This window comes from Adiantum capillus-veneris, chromosome 27 (assembly GCF_014529385.1).
Source record: "Adiantum capillus-veneris isolate H3 chromosome 27, ASM1452938v2, whole genome shotgun sequence".
Taxonomy (NCBI): domain Eukaryota; kingdom Viridiplantae; phylum Streptophyta; class Polypodiopsida; order Polypodiales; family Pteridaceae; genus Adiantum; species Adiantum capillus-veneris.
The window spans coordinates 69,690,970-69,711,485 of NC_140957.1; the positions used below are offsets into that span (position 1 = coordinate 69,690,970).

Consider the following 20,516-nt stretch of genomic DNA (forward strand, 5'->3'; position numbering starts at 1 on the left):
ATTCCTGAAGAAAAGCTAGAGACACCTTCTTCTCTTGCCATTGTTATTGAGGATTTCTTCAAAACCCACTTTGGCATGTCCGGAGTTATGGTCTATGGAGCACATAGAGTGGGGAAGCAAGGAGCTCCTCACTCGGGAGAACGGCCAATTGTATGCACCATGTCGGATGAGACCAAGCAAAAGATTATCCTTAACAATAGTTGAATCTATTTGAGGGATACAAAATGTTTTGTATGTGAAGATCTCACTATTAAGCAACAAAATATGTGTCATAAGGCATATGACGAAAAGAATAAGAAAAACAAGGAGATCTCTCATGAAGAAAATGTGCTTAAGGAGGAGGCAAGTCCCTTGAGCAAATAGGGATGCGTGACCTATGAGACCGAGTTACAATTGAAAATATGCTTTTGGAATTGTAATGGATACCCATGGAATGCGGGGATTGGCATTGATGAACTAACAAGCAAAGCCGATGTTGTACTTCTTGTTGGAACTTGGGAGCATGATACACAAAGGATTAACGGCTTGGAGAATTACAATGTACGTTCATTGATGTGGTCAAAGAATCTTAAGCAACAAAGAGGACAAGGAGGGGTAGCATGTATGGTTAAGAAAGGAATGGAAGATTTTCTATCAATTGTGAAAGATGACAAGTACAAACGTTATGTATGGCTGAAAATTATGACACCAAAAAGTGCACCCATTTTTGTATCCAGTTGCTACATTCCTGATCATGATTCTCCCTTTTATGCTTGCATGGACAGAGATCATCCATTTTTTGATCTAGAAGAGGACATTGCTTATTTCAAAGGTGAAGGTGATGTTATTGTATTTGGGGATATGAATGCTCGCACAAAAACATTGCAACATGATAACAATTTCATATGCCATACAATTCAAGGGAGTTGAACAAAGTTCACTTGTATGATCATTCTTCAATGGATGAGAAAGAGCCGGATCACTATGGGAAGCTACTTTTACACATGTGTAATAGCACGGGTATGCTCATTGCCAATGGTGTACCTTTGTGGAGTGGAACCAATGGATTTACATATAGGAGACATAATGGGGATAGTGTGATTGACTATATGCTACTCTCCGAAATCATCATGTATCGCATAAAGAGTTTTATGTTTGGCCAATGGACCCCAGAATCCGACCATCGCCTTTATGTATTGACATTTCATTGGGAGAAGAAACTAAGCATGATAATCTCAGCCAAAGGACAGAGAAATTATCACTATGAATTTCAAACGGGCACCAATGTACATCGAAATGGTTGAGCAAAAATTATGGATGAAGAAGCTTCAATATGATGCACCATTGGAAACTAAATGGGAAGCTTTCAAGAAAGTTATTTGCTCTTGTACCGAAGAATCCTTTGCTATAAAGCATCTCCATGGTATCAACAAAGATAGATCACGCAAAAGGTGGTTTGATAAAGAATGTCAAGATGCTTGAAAGTCCTTGATAAAGCTTGATGCAACTATGGACAAAGACAACTATCAAAGCCATTTGCATACATACAAGGAATTGATTCAAAAGAAGAGAAGAAGATGGGAAGTAAAGCAATAACTTTTTCAAGTCCAAGAAACGGCACATGCATGTGGAAGATTTTGGAGAAACGTGAGGGGCAAGCGGGTTGAGAATTTTGGTAACTTGAGTCTTGTGGATATGTACACACATTGTAGGCAATTATATGAGCAAGCAAATACTGAAAAAATACCATTTTATGGTTCATTCCCATGTATGCCCTCTTTTTTTACATGTTCAACCTTGCACTTCAACATGGTATGCCTTATGATTGGAGTACTAATTGGGTTAAGCCTTTGCACAAAGGAGGGGATGTAAAGAATGTAAACAACTACCGGACTATAATGATTGGGTCTCTTATGGCAAAGTTGTTTGGGTGCATAATGGAGATGAAATTGAGTGATTGGGCTGAAGATAATGGCAAGCGTGCAAAGGGACAAGCGGGTTTTCGTCGATGCCATAGCACCATTGATCATCTTGTCACTCTTCATGTTCTCATGGATGAAAGTCGGTTGAAAGGAAGGCGATTGTATTGTTGTTTTGTGGACTTTAAGAAATTCTTTGATATGATTCCATGTAACAATTTGTGGAGAAGGATGGAAGAACTCCAAGTGCCAAGTGAGTTTATGCTTGCGGTTTCTCGAACCTATGAGAAGGTGATTTGTCAATTGCACATGGGAAGAGAAATTTTGGAAATTTTTGTATGCACTATTGGGGTTAAACAAGGATGTCCGTCGTCACCAACTCTCTTTGGTCTATGCATCGATCAATTGGAACAAATGGTACTTTACTTTATTCAAGAAGAAGGCATTGAAGAGGTCTCTATTTGCAATGCGGTAATCATGCTTTTGTTATATGCAGATGATGTAGTGCTTCTAGCACACACTTTAAAAGATGCACAAAAGCTTATGGTTGTTCTTGAGAACTTTTGCTTGCATAGTAGGCTGATTGTAAACAAATCCAAGACAAAGGTTATGCTTGTGAAAACCAACCATAAGGAGAAGCCATGCGTTGTCTACAACAATGAAACACTTGAAGTGGTTGAGAGCTTTAAGTACCTTGGCCTTGAGGTTCCGTCCAATCACAAGTGCCATGAATGTGCTATGAGTCGTTTGGAAGCGGGAAAGAGAGCATTTTATGCATTTGAGAACATGTGTAATGCGGGAAACATCAAGTGTTGTGTTCACAAGAAGTATCTTTTTGATACATTGGTGACACCGGTTCTTCTTTATGGAATTGAAGTGTGGGGCGGGAACATCTCAAAGTCTACTTGGAAACAGTTTGAGAATGTCCAAAAGCGTTTTCTTACAAACTTTCTCCAAGTGAAGATACAAACACCTTAGGTTGTAGAAAGGTTGTTCGTTAGGTTAAGCGTCCAAAGGCAAACGTGGTAAACCCCCGTCAATGACTCCGTGCACACGAACCAAAGCTCCTCCTCAAAACGAATGTGTGTGTGCGCGCGCGCACGTGCACGCGCATGTTGTTGTGTTTGTGTGAGGGAGAAGGTGGAGAGAGATGGACAAGGGAGAGAGATAGTGAGGGTGTGGGAGGTGGAGTAGGGAGGAGGGATCTTGAAGCATGCACAATAGAGAAGAGGAAGAAGACAGAGTGTGTCGCCAAAACGCAGCATACTCTACCCTTCTTTCTTTTTTAGGCGTTAGGCATCACCGCAACTATTACTGTGGCTATTACCGCGTCCATTACCGCGATTAGTATTGTCGAGCAATGTCATTTCAAACGGATACAAACGTATCCGAGGTAGCAGAGGGGGGTGGTGTACAGACCGCCCCCTCTACCCTTAGATATCAATAATTTTCTTTTTTAGCCTTTTGAGTTTTTTAATGAAGACTTTTAATTTTTTTATGAGTGCTTATTTTTGTAGTTCTTTTAGATGATTTTTAAGTGCATTCTTTAAGTATGTTTAGATATTTGCAACTAAAAACTTAACCCATTTAGTGCGCACGCCGATTGTACTTTATTTGAAAAAAAAGTGTAGCACTCATTGCACTTTATTCTCCTTGAATTTATAATCATTTCTTTTTTTATTGAAATATTTTTTTTAATTAATTGTTTATTTCTTAGGACACATTACTAAATAAAAAATTTGTAGCGTGTTCAAGACATATACTGGGATGGTCGTTGCCCCCCTAGAGGCCCTGAACGTGATCAGTGGCTCAAGGAAAAACTCCTTTGTCCTTGCGCCAAGTGCAAAAGGGAAATCCCTCGCTTGAGGTGCATTGCATTGGAGCACTTGGAGAACGAAGGGCTTTGGCATCCTCGAAAAAGCACTCAGAGCTAGAGATGAGAGCGCCACTCACCCTCGCTTGAGGAGGTGCCCCATTAGTCTGTGTTCGGTGGTGGTGCACCGGCACGCACGGCTGAACGGTAGAAGCAAGAGATATTGGATGAATTGGGTGCACCGCATGGTGATCCTCCCATTAGCTCTACTTCGACAGCTCCTGTGGCATCTCAGTCGCACTTTGAGGTAGAGGATGAGCACATGTTCGACATGTGTGATGAGTTATTGGTTCATGAACATGACGTGTGCAAGGAGGATTTCCAGCCATGCACTCAATGCGCAGTGGCAACGGAGGATAGATTCATAGCAAGTGTCCGAACACCTCTTTACAACGGTGCACAATACTCGGTGCTTTGAGCATCGTTGGAAGTCTTCAATCAGAGTAGTAAGTTTGGTGCATCATGCACAAAAATTACATTTAACTAAAATAATGTCATCCTTTAAAGTGAAAAGTGCATTCCAAGGTACACAGTTTAATGGTATTTACATGGTTATTCATGTTGAAATCACCTTAGGTGCATACACCCAAAAGCGTAATTATCCCATTGCACCCCTGCAATCCATCGATGTAATTTTAGGTATGCTTTTTCTTCATGAGAATAACCCCAACATTGATTACATGACGCACATGATGTACTTTAGTTTTAACGGTCAACACATCACTCTCATGGGCAACCCCCTACTTGAGACACACGCACTCCTTTCCCACTCTCCTCAATAGCAACAGTTTTTCCATGCATATGATGATTGTTTTGCTCACGATTACCCACCTCACTTACCTCCCTCTCGAGGTGACATAGATCACACAATAGAACCCATCCTTGGCAAGCAACCACCACACCGTGCACCATATCGTCATAGTCCCGTGCATCAACATGAAATCCAACACCAAGTCTCTGACCTCCTAGAAAAAGGCCTTATTAGACTTAGCTCTTCTCCTTTTGGTGCTCCCGTCGTACTTGTCCAACAAAAAGATAAAACATTTAGGATGTGCATAGACTATAGGGCTCTCAATAAGGTCACCGTGAAGAATCGATACCCTATTCCCCGTGTTGATGACCTCCTTGATAAGTTAAAAGGTGCCTCTATGTTTAGCAAGATAGACCTCAAGTCTGGGTATCAAATTTGTATGCACCCAAATGATATTTTTCAAACCGCATTTTGCACTCAATTTGGGCACTATGAATTTATTTGGTCTCACAAATGCACGAACAACATTCTCTCGCATGATGAACAAAATCTTTTTGGAGCACCAGTATTTTGTCATTGTCTTTTTCAATGATATTTTGATTTTCAATAAGTCACAAACTGAGCATGAACAACATTTGCAAACTGTCTTTACGCTTTTACGTGACCATGATCTCTATGCTAACACTAATAAGAGTCACTTCTTTCAGACAACAATAGAGTACTTTGGTCACATCATCTCTAGTGACGGTTTTCACCCGACCCCAAGAAGATAGAAACCATCCAAAATTGGCCAATCCCCAAGACTGTCCAACGAAGCTTGATCATTTCTAGGTCTCTCTAGTTTTTACCATAAATTTGTAAAGAATTACTCTTACATTGCACTCCCTCTCACCTTTCTCACACATAAGCTTACCCCTTTCTCCTGGGGCTAAAGTCAACAAAAATCATCGCCACATTCAAGTATTTTCTTACACATACACCTGTTTTGCAATTGCTTGATTTTACACAACCTTTCTTTGTTGTAATCATTTGGTTAATTCAAAATGACCACCCCATTGCATATGAAAGTAGGAAGCTTAAACCTGGTGAATCCAACTACAGTGTCTATGATAAGGACCTCCTCGCAGTAGTTCATGCATTAGATATATGGAAACATTATCTTATGGGCTTTGACATTCTCATTAAAACTGACCAACAGGCTATCAAGCACCTTCTCTCTCAATCTACTATCTTTGATAAACACATTAAATGGGCCAGGTTTATTCAAAAACTTTCACCCAATGGTACAGTACCAACCTGGAAAATCCAATGTCGTATAGCTGACGCCCTCAGTTGTAGGCCAGTATATGATGCGCCACCCTCACACCTTCACTCTTACACGTTTGCTCAAAGTCAAGCGGTGTATCTTAATCATCTTTCTATTGCTGAAATTCAAACTTTTTGATGCTATGATTCCTGCTTATGAAACAGATATAAATTTTTCACATGCGTGGTTTGATTTGGTTGCAAATAATTACTTGCCTGTCAGTGACTATCCTTTTGCAAATGGTTTTGTCTTCTATCGTCAAAATCTTTGTGTCACTGCACAGTTTAGAGAACAAAATGCATGCACCAAAGTATATGGGTCATCGTGGTATTCAAAGCACTCTATCTGCTTGTACTGACTATTTCTTTTGGCTTGACATGAAGCACGATGTTGCACAATTTGTCTCACACTCCATTAGTTGTCAACGTGTCAAGCAACACCATGGTAAAACTCATGGCCTTCTTATGCCACTGCCTATTTCAAAGGGACCTTGGGAAGAGATTTCCATGGATTTTATCACAGGTTTTCCACCCACCTCTTTGCACAATGATATGATATGGATTGTTGTCGATAAGTTTAGCAAGCAAGCATACTTCATTCCCTGTAAAAAGACTCTAATTGCACCTCAAGCTGCAAAAATGTTTTTGAATCTTATTTTTCCTCACCATGGTTTTCCTAAAGTTTTAATTTTTTATCGTGATGGTTGATTTTGAAATCATTTTTGGTCTGCACTGTGCACTAATCTAGGCTCCAAATTGGACTTTACGTTTGCTTTCCACCCTGAAAGTAATGGCCAGAGCAAAGCTACCAATATTACTATCCTTTACCTCCTTAGGGCCTACACAATAGACAAATTATGCAACAAATTGGGACCAACACCTTCCTCTCCTCCAATTTTCTTACAACAACACTCCCCTCTCTGCCACTAACAAAGCTCCCTTCGAGATTTTCTATGGTAGATGCATATCCCTATGACCACCATCACTAGTGATGTTCCTACGGCCAACACCCTTGTACAAGATCATGTTCGCATTTTGCAAGAAGTCACCACAGCTATCCAAAAAGCCCAAGCACGCTACACAGCACAAGCCAACAAAAAGTGTAAGCTCATTGAGTTCACTTTAAATGATTATGTTTGGTTGCGTATTGAAAAGTGTCGTCTGACGAACATTGAAAATCACCCCAAGGTCAAGTTAGCCCCTCGATTTTATGGTCCCTTCAAGATCACTGAAATCATTAACCCCAATGCATATAGGCTTGACACTCCACATCACTGGCGCATCCACAACTCTTTTCATTGTAAGTTTGTTGCACAAATTTAAAGGTATCCCACCTATTGCACCTGTTTTTAATGACCCACCCTTACTCGAAGATGATGAAGAATTATTACTTCTAGAATCAATTATTGATCATGACTTCACTACTACACGCATCAGTACACAATAGCATAGATATCTTATTAAATACAAGCATCACTCTGTCGAAGAATGTCAATGGCTCCTTGCAACCACTTTTAGCCCCACGTATCAGCACTTGATTTCTGCATACCACAATCACAGTAACACATTTAGGCCTCATGAGGCACCTTTAGGCAATGCATAGCATCAACTTTGGTGGAATGGTTTGATTGTCACTACATGGAATGGAATACAATGACTGAACTTGATTGGTACATTGGTTGGTTTTATGGAATTGATTCAAACACATGTTAGAGTTCCTACGCTTTTGATAGGCAGGTCTCTCTGTTATGCAAGTGATCTGGAAATTTTTGTTATCTACATGTGTGTTAGAGTGCCTACGCCTAGTGAGGCAGGATTCTCCGTGATATTTACATGTGGAACTGGCCCACCACATATTACTTTGATATTGCTATGAACTACTGAGGTCAGTTGCTTTTGTTACCCCGGGGTATGATATGGAATGGATTTTGAGAAGTTGGATAGGTCATGTGTGCGTTGTCGGGGGATATGTGTTCGCTACGTGAGCCGGGCAGGCGCTGGGTCTCTGGCTGTGGGAGGTGTAAAAGAGAGAGAATGAGAACAACAGATGCAACTGAATCTAGAAATTCCCGTACCCTTCAATTAATTGATTAAAACATTTGAGTACAACTTAATCCTTAGCCAAGGTGGGCTGTTAACAGCACCGTCACTTGGATCATCTGTTAACTAGGAGTTTAAGCTCTCGCTTATTACAGGATTAACCGGGCCGTTAATGACACCGGACCTAACAAAATGCTTAATCAACTTCGGACTGATGATGGTGACGGAAATTTTCTTATATTGCTTTATCTGCTTCGATTGTCGATGCTTTGGACCGACTTGATTGCCATTCTCTAGTTGTAACTTCCTCCTGCTTCTTACCTTGCTTCATTTACTGTGCATGCCTTCTCCTGCTTTCTTCTCTTGCTTTGTTTACCGTGCATGTCTTCTCCTGCTTTCTTCTCTTGCTTTGGTTACCGTGCATGCCTTTTCCTGCTTCGATCGAGCTCCTTCTCAAGCTTCTTGCTTACTTTGACAGGTTTCTCGTCTTGGTCGCTTCGAAAAAAGCTTCAAGCTCCTTCCTCCTCTTTCTTTCCTTACCCTCGTTATCTCTCTTCTTAATTGCCTTCCCTTCGAATCCCTTTTTCAAGAGAGAGAAAAAAAAACTTGCTTCCCGCTCCTGGCTCCGAGCCCTCCTCGTTCTTCTCCTTTGCCAAGCCAAGCTTACCTTTGTTCAAACTTGAGATCACCAAAACTTGGAGGTATAGTCCTCCTTTGATCGATTGAGCACGAGGGAGAGAGAAAAAAAAACTTGCTTCCCGCTCCTGGCTCCGAGCCCTCCTCGTTCTTCTCCTTTGCCAAGGTTTCCTTTGTTCAAACTTGAGAGCACCAGAACTTGGAGCTATAGTCCTCCTTTGATCGATTGAGCACGAGGGATAGAGAGCAAGATTGGTCCTTGTGAAAACTCTAGAGAGAGAGAGAGAGTTCGTTCTTGCTTAAGCTGAGAGAGAGAGAGAGTTCTTGCTTAAGCCAAGAGAGAGAAGCTTTGCCTTGTTTACCTTGCCGAAGAGCGAGAGAGAAGGAGCTCTGCTTGCTTGCCTCGTTTTCTCTTCCTCCTCACTTCATAACCTTCCTCTTTATGCCATGGAGTCCTTCTTGCCCTTCGACTCCCCTCGTGACTCCTCGTTATGCCTTGCCGTCGGTTACCTCGCTTTCTTTCTCACTCCCCTAAAAAAAAAACTCTCTAAAAAAATTGCCCCCACCACCACGTCGTCACGGCGCCGTGACTGACGTGGCGTGGGAGGGGTCCTGATGACGTGGCAGGTCGAAGTTGACCAGCGCCGAATCCTTCGGGATCAGCACCAAAAACATGCGCGATAGCATGCTGAACAATTTCCGCTTCCTCGCTAGGCTCATCCCATGCTCGTACAGCCCCACGCAAGCGCCTCTTCTTCCCCTCTGCTGCGCTCATCGCTGTCTGCCCCCATGTCTTTTTTCCTTGCACACTAAAAGCCCTTCTTTTTCTTTGCCCAATGGGCGGCCATCCCTTTTGGTGAATTTTGGGCGGCCATTTGATTTCCTTTAAGGTCATGGGATTTGACCCTTCATTCATAAAGGTACCACATTGGCATGCAAGTTTACCAAAGCATTGCCAAGCACATGTTTCTCCAGCAGCCCTGTCTAGCTAGGCTTATCCCACAATCAATACGCCCCATGAGACGACATTTCGGACTATGAGCTCATCAAGTGCTTTCGTAATGGCACCACTTTTAGCATGGCATTGCTAAGCATGACATTTTAATGCTTCTCGAGCTTAATCCACTTAACATATTTATCATCCAAGGCACTGAGCACATTAGTCGTATCTTCATTAGTTGGTCATGAAATACACTTTAACTGAAGCACCAGTTAACAGTGCACTACAAGAGATGAAATACCGAACAAGATTCCAGTTCCCAAAACCTGACTGAAGCTCAAAATTTCCCAGATGGCACTCCGTATGAGCCGACCAGATTGGTACGAAACTAGTCCCCGGTAAATCTTTAACGGCCAATAACTTGGCAACGATAAATCCGATCGCCGATTTGAAAAGACTGACGCGCTCCAGAAATTGAGCACTTCATGGCCGTGCATTCATTTCATTTCTGTCACCTCGGCAGTAGTTGCCCAATCCGGTACGGATTTGCAATCGACTCAAACTTCAATATGCCATAACTTCTTCACCGTAGCTCCAATCGACGAGCCGTAAAGAGAGACCAGTAGAGCACTTCAAGCACTGCAGTTCTAGATCATAATATCCCACATGTGCTCACTTCAATCATAGTCCTTTTTAGCATCATTAAGGCATTAGTTGGATCTTTTAAGACGCATCTGACATACATTAATCATTTAACTTGACCTGTTAACAAGCCTTGATCACTTACCATTAAATGTGTAGGCTTCAAAGAAGCTTAGCTTGCATTTCTTTGCTCTTTTTCCTATCATGGAAGCGAAGCTGCACGACAACGTGATGTAGTAGGTCAAGGTAGCTGAGTCATGGGCAGGTGGCTAACATTAGATAGTAGGACATGGAATAAGTCAATAAGAATTAGGGTTTTTAATTAGTTCAATAGAAGTCTTTATTCCTGAAGTGGAATGTAAATATCCTCATTTCTGAGTTGTCCCTTTTTGGAATCAATATAAATACATGCCTAGAGGAAGCAAGCTCACTCCACGCATGGGGGGATGATTGTACGCAATGCTCTCTCTCTCTCTCTCTCTCTCTCTCTCTCTCTCTCTCTCTCTCTCTCTGCATGGTATCCTCGATCTAGAGGAGCGTGTACATAGGTAATAGTGTGTTGTTGTCATTACGATGGACCTGCTCACAAAATCCTTGAGGTGGTTGTTGTTTTGTGGACCTTGATTTTCCCAATTTCTTCTCCAAGATGGTGGTTGGTTCGAAGGTGTTGGTGGAGGAGGTCCTCCTCTTCCCTTGTACCTTCCTCTTGATGGTCTCCACTGATCCTATTGATACCATTGTGGAGGTCTTTGTTAAGGTATTTTTGCCTCCATCTAATTTTTCCCCAATCGGTTTCCCAAGTCCTCTACTAGTCCTTTGAAATTTGAATTATACCAACATCTTACCATTGTCCATCCATCTTGTTTTGAATTTTGCAGAGTGATAATCGAGGTCTTCTTCTTAACACTGGCCATCCATCTTGTTTCAAATTTGGCATAGTGATAGTTGAAGTCTTCATCCTTTCCCCCTCTTAAATGACAAAACTTGAGTTTGAGGTGGGAAATTGGTTGCTTCATGTTCATCTATTTTTGAGGATTCTGGCTTGCCTTGATCTTTGGCTTTGGTTTCCCTTTGATTGGGTCAAAGAACTACAATTTCCTTTCAAAATTGTTAGCGGTTGCGCTTCTACAAATCCTATCAATTGAACAAAACCTTGAGCAAGTTTCAACTACATAGACTATTGCCTCAATTCTTCATCTTTCTCCCTGTGGGGTTGCATCATCGATTGGCTTGGAATTGACTCCTCTATGTTATGTATATCAGAGCCAAATGGATCAAATCCAGCACGTCAATTGATTTCTCTTGAGGATTTTCTCCTAGTTGAGGAAGTGGTTTTCTAAGGCTTTTTCCCTATCCAAATCCTCTAGCTCATTCTCCTTCCTAGTCTAAGACCTAGTAAAGCATACCTCTTCAACCTTACAATTATCAAGTCCTTTAATCCATTACACCTCCATGATTACTATCCTCTTAGTTCTCTCTTAATTCCTTTCTTTTAGAAGAAAACCCCATAGGGTCGCCAGTGTTTATGGGCTCATAAATAGCCCTAATTACTAGGCATTCCATAGACAAAAATAAGTGAGAAGATAGAGTAGAAAAATGAGAGAGAGAGAGAGAGAGAGAGAGAGAGAGAGAGAGAAAGAGAGAGATAGATAGATAGTTCTATTATCATCCTCGGAGGTCAAATATGACCTATGGGACCAAATGAACATATCACGTGGTGCGAATGGAGGTCATAAGTGACTCTCGATGCTCAAAAATGATTGAAATGAGCGTCACAATAGAGAGTCCACATCGTGGTTGGGAGAGGAAGGTATGTAGGGAGAGCTCATGGCTCAATATATGGGGAAAAGAGGACCTAATGTGGTCAAAAGCTGAGCACTCAAGTAGTGTGTGGTACTCACTCTCTCGCACTTGACGAGGGCATAAGGTACTGTTACCATATACATGTGGTAGTGATGTGTGTGAACACACTAGGACCGCCGGGGCATTTTTTCCCTCTTTAGGAGGTTTTTTCCCCCGTGCATTGTATATACGCCCATCACTCTAGGGCTATCTATCTTTCCATTGCACACTAAGGAATACACTCTCTATTGTGTGCCTTGAGCTTCCTTCGTCTTCTCCACGCTGTGTGTGTTTCTCTGCAACCCTAATTCCAACAATTGGTATCAGAGCAGGTCACGTCCTCCCGGGCTTAGTCGCCAGCTGCTCCAGCACACGCCTGCTCACTTTCTCCGATTTCAGTGAGCTTTGGCAAGCGTTCGCAGGTCGACAAATATTTTGGGCGACCTCAAAGAGCTCGGTCTGCTCAGAATTTTGATTTGGGCTCATTTCGGCCTCCGTTTCCACTACGGGCAGTACTGCACAGGTTATTTCGTCATTTTGTGCAGATTTTCTGTCAGTGCCGTTTTCTGCATAACAGGTGCCTTATAGTCTTCTACGGTTTGTGCTATATAGCACAAGTTGTTCCCGCTCCATTTCTCCTATTTTTGGGCAGTTTTCACATCAGGTGCAGCATTTACCATGGCTGACAACAACAACACAGATGTGTTCAAGATGTTTGCTGCTGAGGACAGGTTGGATGGGGACAACTACCCTATGTGGGCTTATATGATGCAACACGTTCTTGTGTCAAAAGGTGTCTGGAACATTGTGCAGGGCATTGATGTACGTCCTGGTTCTGAAGATGTAGGCGATATTGAGGATGTTGCAGGTCTTGCTGCAAGGATTGCAGCTGTTAGAGTTGTTTTGCCTACAGCAGAACAAGCTCGTTGGGATGTTAAGGATGCGCAGGCTCATGCATTGATTGCGTTGTCTGTGAAGCGCACCATTATTCCTCACATCCGTTCAGCAAAATCTGCAAAACAGGCTTGGGATATTCTAGCAGGTCTTTATGCAAGCCGCAATGAGGCTAAAATTGCTTTGCTGCGTAAAGAGCTAGAGTCGAAGATTATGCATGAGGAAGATGATATGGACACTTTCCTTGCTAGTGTCAAGGATATCAATGAGCAACTCATTTCTGCAGGTGAAGTCATTTCTGACAGTTCCCTTGTGCAGACTGTTCTTGATGCCTTACCAGATTCCTACCAGACTTTTGCTAGTACTTGGAGACTGATGACCCAAGGAAATCTTGAAGTTGTCAAGTTTGATGCATTATGCACATTGCTGTTGCAAGAGTCACTTTCTAGAAAAAACAGGACTAGGCAGCGTGCAATTGAACAGGCTTTTATTGCTTCTCAAAGAAAGGGTGGTAACAGTAATGCAGCCACTTCTTATGGTTCTGCTGCGAGTGGCAAAAATTCTGTTCCTAATGCTTCTGCTGGCAGCACTTCGTCTGGCAATTCTGGTGATAAGGGCAAAAAGAAGATGCGTTGCCATTATTGTAAAGCCAATGATCACTTGATCAAGTCGTGTCCTAAGTTGAAGGCCAAAGAGGCTAAGAAGAAAGAGGGTGGTTCCACTGCAAATGCTGGTTCCACTACAAATGCAGCCATTGTTGAGTCTTCTGTGAAAGGAGATTGTGATGCTGATGTTGATGCAGAATGGGCTTTTAGTGCAGAGTGCACTTACAATCCTGCTGTCCATGATGCATGCTTGTCAGTTGCTGCAGATTCACATGTGTGGTATTTCGACAGTGGTGCTACAAAGCACATTACCTCACATCGTGAATTGTTTACCTCTCTCGAGTCTGTCCCTCATGGGAATTCAGTCACTTGTGCCAACAACGCCTCTTATCCAGTTCAGGGAGTTGGAAAGATTGTGCTCACTGCTGCTAATGGCAGTTCCTTCACACTTGTTGATGCACTTTATGTACCTGGGATCAAGAAGAATCTATTGTCTGTATCCGCACTTGCTAGACTTGGACTTGTAGTCAAATTTGTGGATGACAGATGTACAGTTCATGATCTCAGTTTTGGTGATGAAATTGTTGCATCTGGGCTTTTGTGCCGTGGGCTGTATAAGCTCACTTTGTATGACAAGTGTGGACAAAATTTTGCAAATGCTGTTGCAGATTCAAGGGCTATTTCAGATGCAAAACTTTGGCATGCACGTTTTGGTCATCTGAATTTTGCCAGTTTGCTGCGTTTGCAGAAATCTGATATGGTTGCTTCTTTGCCGCCTCTTGAAGCACCTATCAAACATGTTTGTGAAGGCTGTATTCTGGGTAAAATGCAGCGTTCTAAGTTTCCAAAGGATGGTTCAGTTAGGGCCACATGCAGGTTGCAGCTTGTGCATAGTGACGTTTGTGGGCCCATGCAAACTCCGTCCTTGGGCAATTACCTGTACTTCGTGACTTTCATTGATGATTACTCCAGGCATGCATGGGTATTTCCGCTTAAAGCAAAGTCCGAAGTTTTTATGTGCTTCAAACAATTTTTGGCTATGGCTGAAAATGTCTCAAAATGTACTATGGGCACCCTCCGTTCCGATCGAGGGGGGGAGTATATGTCTCATGAATTTAATGCATTTCTGGCTAGTCGTGGGATAAAACACCAATGTACAGTGCCTTATACACCTCAGCAAAATGGTGTTGCTGAGAGGAAAAACAGGTCACTAACGGAAATGGCACGATGTATGGTCAAAAGTCAAGCTTTGCCGCATTCTTTTTGGCTTGAGGCCATCATGTGTGCCACTTATGTACTTAACAGGTGTCCTACGAAAGCTTTGCAGTCTATTACTCCATATGAAGCATGGCATGATAGAAAACCTTCTATTGAGCACATGCGTGTTTTTGGCTGTTTGGCATATGCTTTGGTGCCACAAGTGCAGCGCAGAAAATTGGATGATAAGGCTGTCAAATGTATTTTTGTTGGTTATAGTGCTGAAAGCAAAGGTTACAGGTTGTATCATCCGCAAACAAAACGTATTTTGGTTTCACGGGATGTAGTGTTTGTGGAAGATTCTGTTCAACCCTTGCTGTCATGTACTAGAGACAGTAATGTAAGCTCACAGGACATTTATGACACTTTGTTGCCTCTTTTCAGTGGTGGAAATACGAATGTAAGTTCCAATGAGGCAAATGTACAGCCTATGGGGGTTTCTGAAAATGTTTTAGAACAGCCTATTACTGATGCAGATGTACATGATGTACTTGATGAGGAAAGGGCTGAAAATGAGCAGGCTAGAGGTACGCCAAAATGGCTGGTGCATACTTTGCGTGACAGTAAATTGGATGCACCTTTATCTAGTCGTACTCGTTCAGGCTCTCGCCATGCATCTTATGCATCAGATTGTTATGCTTTGGCTGTGTCTAGTTTACATGATGTTGAGGAGCCTCTGTCTTTTGATGAAGCACAGAATTCAGAAAATTGGATTGCTGCCATGAAATCAGAATATGATGCACTTATAGAGAATGACACATGGACTTTATGTGATTTGCCTCCTGGCAAAAAGGCCATTGGTACCAAGTGGGTTTACAAGTTGAAACGCAAGCCGGATGGTGAGATCGATCGCCATAAGGCTCGACTTGTTGCAAAGGGTTATGCACAACAAAAAGGCATAGATTATGAAGAGACGTTTGCTCCCACTTGTCGTATGACTACTGTGCGTTTTCTATGTGCATTGGCAGCTCATTTTGGTTGGGATGTACATCAATCAGACATTGTTACTGCTTTCTTGAATGGTGACATATTTGAGGAAGTTTATGTAACGCAGCCTCGCGGTTTTGTCATAAAAGGACAAGAGGACAAAGTGTGCAAATGTAAGAAGGCTTTGTATGGGTTGAAGCAATCTCCTCGTGCTTGGTATGAGAAAGCTGACACTCATTTGGTTAAACGAGGCTTTCGTAACAGTCCAACAGAAAGCACATTGTATGTAAAGCGTGAGGATGATGTATTTCTCATTGTGGTTCTTTATGTTGATGATTTGCTGATCACTGGACCAAATGAGAGACATATTGCTGAATTTAAGGCTGATTTGAATGCTACTTTCAAGATGAAAGATTTGGGGCTGTTGCATCATTACTTGGGTATACAGTTTAAGCAGTGTGATGGTGGTATTGCCTTGTGTCAGAAAAGTTACATAGAGACATTGCTATGTAAGTTTGGACTTGAGGATTGCAAACCTATTGCCACTCCCATGGAAACAGGTTTGAAGTTGAGTCTACATGATGCTGGGGATCCTGCTGATGTCACTCTTTACCAAACTGCTGTTGGCTGCCTCATTTATGTATGCAACACGAGGCCAGATATTCAGTTTGCAGTCTCGCAGGTCAGCAGATTTATGCATAGCCCAGGGTCTAAGCATTGGCAGGCTGTCAAGAGGATTTTCCGCTACCTTAGTGGCACTTTACATCTTGGCTTGTTTTATCCCAAGGGGGATCATTGCCGCCAGACTTACATGCTTTTTCGGACTCAGATTGGGCTGGTTGTTTTGACACGCGAGTGTCCACAAGTGGTTTTTGTTTCATGCTTGGCAGTTCATGTATATCATGGTTGAGCAAGAAGCAACCTACTGTGGCCACTTCGAGTTGTGAGGCTGAGTACAGGGCAGTCTTCACAGCTACGGTTGAGTGTGTATGGCTCAGACGCCTTATGGCTGACTTGGGTGTTGGACAGGACACTGCCAACACTATCTACACTGACAGTCAGAGCGCATTGGCAGTTGCGAGGAACCCAGTTTTTCATGCTCGCACAAAGCACATTGAGGTGCATTACCACTATGTCAGGGAGAGGCTCTCAACAGGAGAGATCAGCTTGGCTTATGTGCCAACACAGGACAACCTTGCAGATCTTTTCACAAAGGCATTGTCTCGTGAGAAGCTTGAAGCTTTCCGCAAAGCTTTGGGCTTACTCCCCTTTGTGGACTGATCCTGTCCTCAGGGCATGGCACTTCCCTTTACTCATGTGCCAGCTCTCGTTCACCGCATCACTCCAGGGGGGATTTGTTACCATATACATGTGGTAGTGATGTGTGTGAACACACTAGGACCGCCGGGGCATTTTTTCCCTCTTTAGGAGGTTTTTTCCCCCGTGCATTGTATATACGCCCATCACTCTAGGGCTATCTATCTTTCCATTGCACACTAAGGAATACACTCTCTATTGTGTGCCTTGAGCTTCCTTCGTCTTCTCCAAGCTGTGTGTGTTTCTCTGCAACCCTAATTCCAACAGGTACAAAGTCGATGAGACTCCTCGCCACTACCCCAACGTTCTGTCTCGTAGCGTAGAGAATGGGAGCTAAGACGAATGGAGGCAATGGTGCGGATCGCACTCAATGGGATGGGCTCAAGTATGTAGGGATGGGTTCGGTTACCGCGTTCAGAGAAGAAGAGAGATTTGTAGTTTGGGGCAATGTGTATGGTGTAATGGCTGAAGCGAGAACCTCCGGATTTCTCCCAAGCCATGATACATTGGCGTTGTAAGAAGGCCTCATTAACTTGGGAGTCGATCGACGCATCCTTGACCAAGTGACATGCATCCCATCTTCCAAACCATTTCTTGATGTCAAGCATCCACCCTGAATATAGTATTTTGCTCTTGCATGTCTTTTGGACCTTTTGACTTGCTTCATATGCGATTCTAGGAAGTCGATACAAAGGGCTACGTTGTGTCACAGAGAGAGAGAGAGAGAGAGAGAGAGAGAGAGAGAGAGAGAGAGCTTACAATCGTGTAAAGACACAGTACTCATGACAAAGATAAAATGTACCTTTATTCGGGAATACCAAAACAAAGACTACAATGTCTTTTAAGTATAACACTTTCAGTTACATTATTACCCAGATCAGATCCTTAACATCCAAAATAGGTCTCTTCTCAAGAAAGTAGGAATCTGCAATAGTTCTAATTAAAATATTTTTACAAAAAGGAATTACTATTGTCAAGTTTTGAATGCCCTCAACATGGTTCATAGAGAAACTTTTTTTTTTTTGAGTGGGACATCCTTCTCCCAGGGAGACAAAGGTGAGAAGATCGCTTGTTGGTCTACAGAAGACATTAGTGAAGTGTTCAACAGGATGTGGACCGCGCATCCATCCCATTTATTAGTGCCACAAGGCAAAGTTAATGTCAAGGATTTTTTTTTTCTTCCTTTTTTTTTGGCATAGATAAGGCCTTAGTAAAGCATGGAACACTTGGGAGCAATTGTTGACAATTGGATAAACCTTGTTGAGTAGTGGCACATGGAAAGAAAAATGACAATAAATCTTTTTTATTTCCTTCTTCTTGTAAGAGGGGCATTATGTAAGCATTGTCTTATGTGTATGTAGGCCATGTGAGAGATTTGTTTTCCTATTTATGTAAATAGTGCCAAAGACATGATTTATCACACAAGAAGTTTTGGACAAATTCTCACAATAATTCCCACATTATGACTTACCTCAACATCATGAGCTTTTGTGAGGGAGGCATGGCATACTAGCTAGGTACGATTGGGGGCAGGGGACCGCCGACCCGGTGGGGGGGCCGGCGGCCCCCTGCCCCCAATCGTACCTAGCTCGGTATGCGGTGCCTCCCGAGCAGAAGCTCATGATGTTATGCATTGTATGAAAAACAATGAAAAAGGCTCCCTTTTACTACATGAGAAACTTTCTAAATCTTCTTGTGTCATTTTCAAAGGGGAAATTTTACACTATAAACCGGTGAGAGTGGAAGGAGAAGGGCAACATGGTTGTGCCACTTGTGGAAGGCTATAGGCTAGTTGGCGTGTATCCTCAGAAAGGTATAAAAGGGAATTAATAGAAAAGGTGGTTGTGGTTGTAGATAGACTCCTTTTGGGGAAGTGACCCTTCTAAACAAGTAGTATTATTGATGGTAACCTTTTGACAAGCATTGAAAGGACAAATGGTGATGTGGGCAGGTGTGGATGTGTGCGGCAAAATGAAGGAGTGCCATGTGTGTGTGTGTGTGTGTGAGAGAGAGTGAGAGAGAGAGAGAGAGAGAGAGAGAGAGAGGGGGGGGGGGGCTGGTTAACAAAGAATAACACATAACATCAAGTAATGCTTAATGTCATAAGTTCCAAACCTAATTGAAGAAATTGATAGCTTTGCATGTTCTTGGACACTTCTTTAAGTTATTTTCTTCAACGGTTAGGGCTATGCTATGATAGCAATATATTTCCTAACCTTCCTTTGAACAAAGAACCAACATTACCATCAAAGGATTGCAAGGAATAGTTTCTTGCTTGCTTGAGATGGTGGAAAGAGGGCAAAGTGGGAGTTGCACCCATTGTAAGATTTCTTTGAAGACACGTGGTTGTTGGCCTCACCCTTGAAGGAGAATGTCTTGGCCCTTTGTATGTTGTTGTTGAAGCTACATGAGGGAGAGAATGCTCAAGCCCATGGCCAACCGCGGTTACTTGCATCGCATTACTATATGGTAGTGTAGGCTCTAGCAAAGGACCTCCACTAGACACCAACTCCTCTTCCTTACCAACATGTGGTGAGAGGCCAAAAGCTCTTTCAAACCCTGTTCCTTCACTTGGGAAAGATTTGCCTTCTCCATCAACAAGGACAAAGTTTTTACTATCTTCATCAATCATAGTGTCCCTCATCAGCATAGCTAGAGAGTCATCATGCTCCTGCCTATCAATTGTTAAGGGTGAGGGTGTAGTGTCTTGAAAAGTTACATGCTTCTTGGGAGTGGGTGGTGAAGGAAAGATGACGGCCGCCGCCTTTTTCAGTATAGAGCGAGGTGAGGTTGGTACAGAGGCCTCTGAATGAGGCTGATTCAAACTATGTACCTTTTCAGGGGTTTGGTTCATTGAGGCTATGCCTCTGAAGCGATATGATATATAAAGCTTACCTTGTTCTTGGCCATTGGGTAGTTTGACAGAACAAGTACGATATTTGAGTTGATCCGGGTCTTTGTCCAAATCAATGAGAGGGATGATAACTCTCCCAACAAGCTTACTACCTAGTAAACCTTCACTATATATTTCAATAGTGAGATAGCTAGAGCTATCTGTTTGTAGAAAAGGGGATGAGGGAACATTTAAGATGAACTTGTCATTCCACACAGGGTTTGGTCCACCTACTTCATCAATTTGGGTTGTAAATTTTTCGTTAGCATCGACCCATGCTATTGCACGAGTGTGCATTCTTGCTAGGTGTCTCACATCTTTGAGATCCTCTGCAGAGAGTATGGAGAGCTCAAGGAGGTGCGCCATGATCAAAGCCAATGAGTAAAGAGGATGTAGGGTAGAAATGAGAGAATTGTGTGGGCAATGTGTTCACTACCATGAATCAATACATAATCTCTATATAAAGAGACTCAGCTACTAAATGTATATTCCAAATTCTTTACTTGGAACGCTTAATACGCCTACCCAAGCAAGCATTCTTACACTGAGGGAATAGGATATGCTTTACAGCTTAAAGAAGAGGTCATAGCAAAACAAGGGAACTGTACATGTTCATGGGCTTAAAGTATAAGTTATTCTCTCATTGGACTCATTGACATAATTAAAATTACTCTGTCCATGAAAACTAAAAGAAAA

General features: G+C 42.5%; 1 protein-coding gene across 1 annotated transcript; it reads right to left on the reverse strand.

Annotated features, from left to right (window-relative positions):
• Positions 1-18,998: 18,998 nt before the first annotated feature.
• On the reverse strand, positions 18,999-20,263 carry LOC147422161 (uncharacterized). Its single transcript, XM_086503140.1, has one exon. It carries the CDS (start codon positions 20,184-20,186, stop codon positions 19,119-19,121), a length of 1,068 nt encoding a protein of 355 aa, XP_086359266.1. The 5' UTR covers positions 20,187-20,263; the 3' UTR covers positions 18,999-19,118.
• Between the last annotated feature and the right edge of the window lie 253 nt (positions 20,264-20,516).

Bases quoted from the DNA above. Each gene is read 5' to 3' on its own strand.
- LOC147422161 (XM_086503140.1), bottom strand. From the start codon at position 20,186: ATGGCGCACCTCCTTGAGCTCTCCATACTCTCTGCAGAGGATCTCAAA.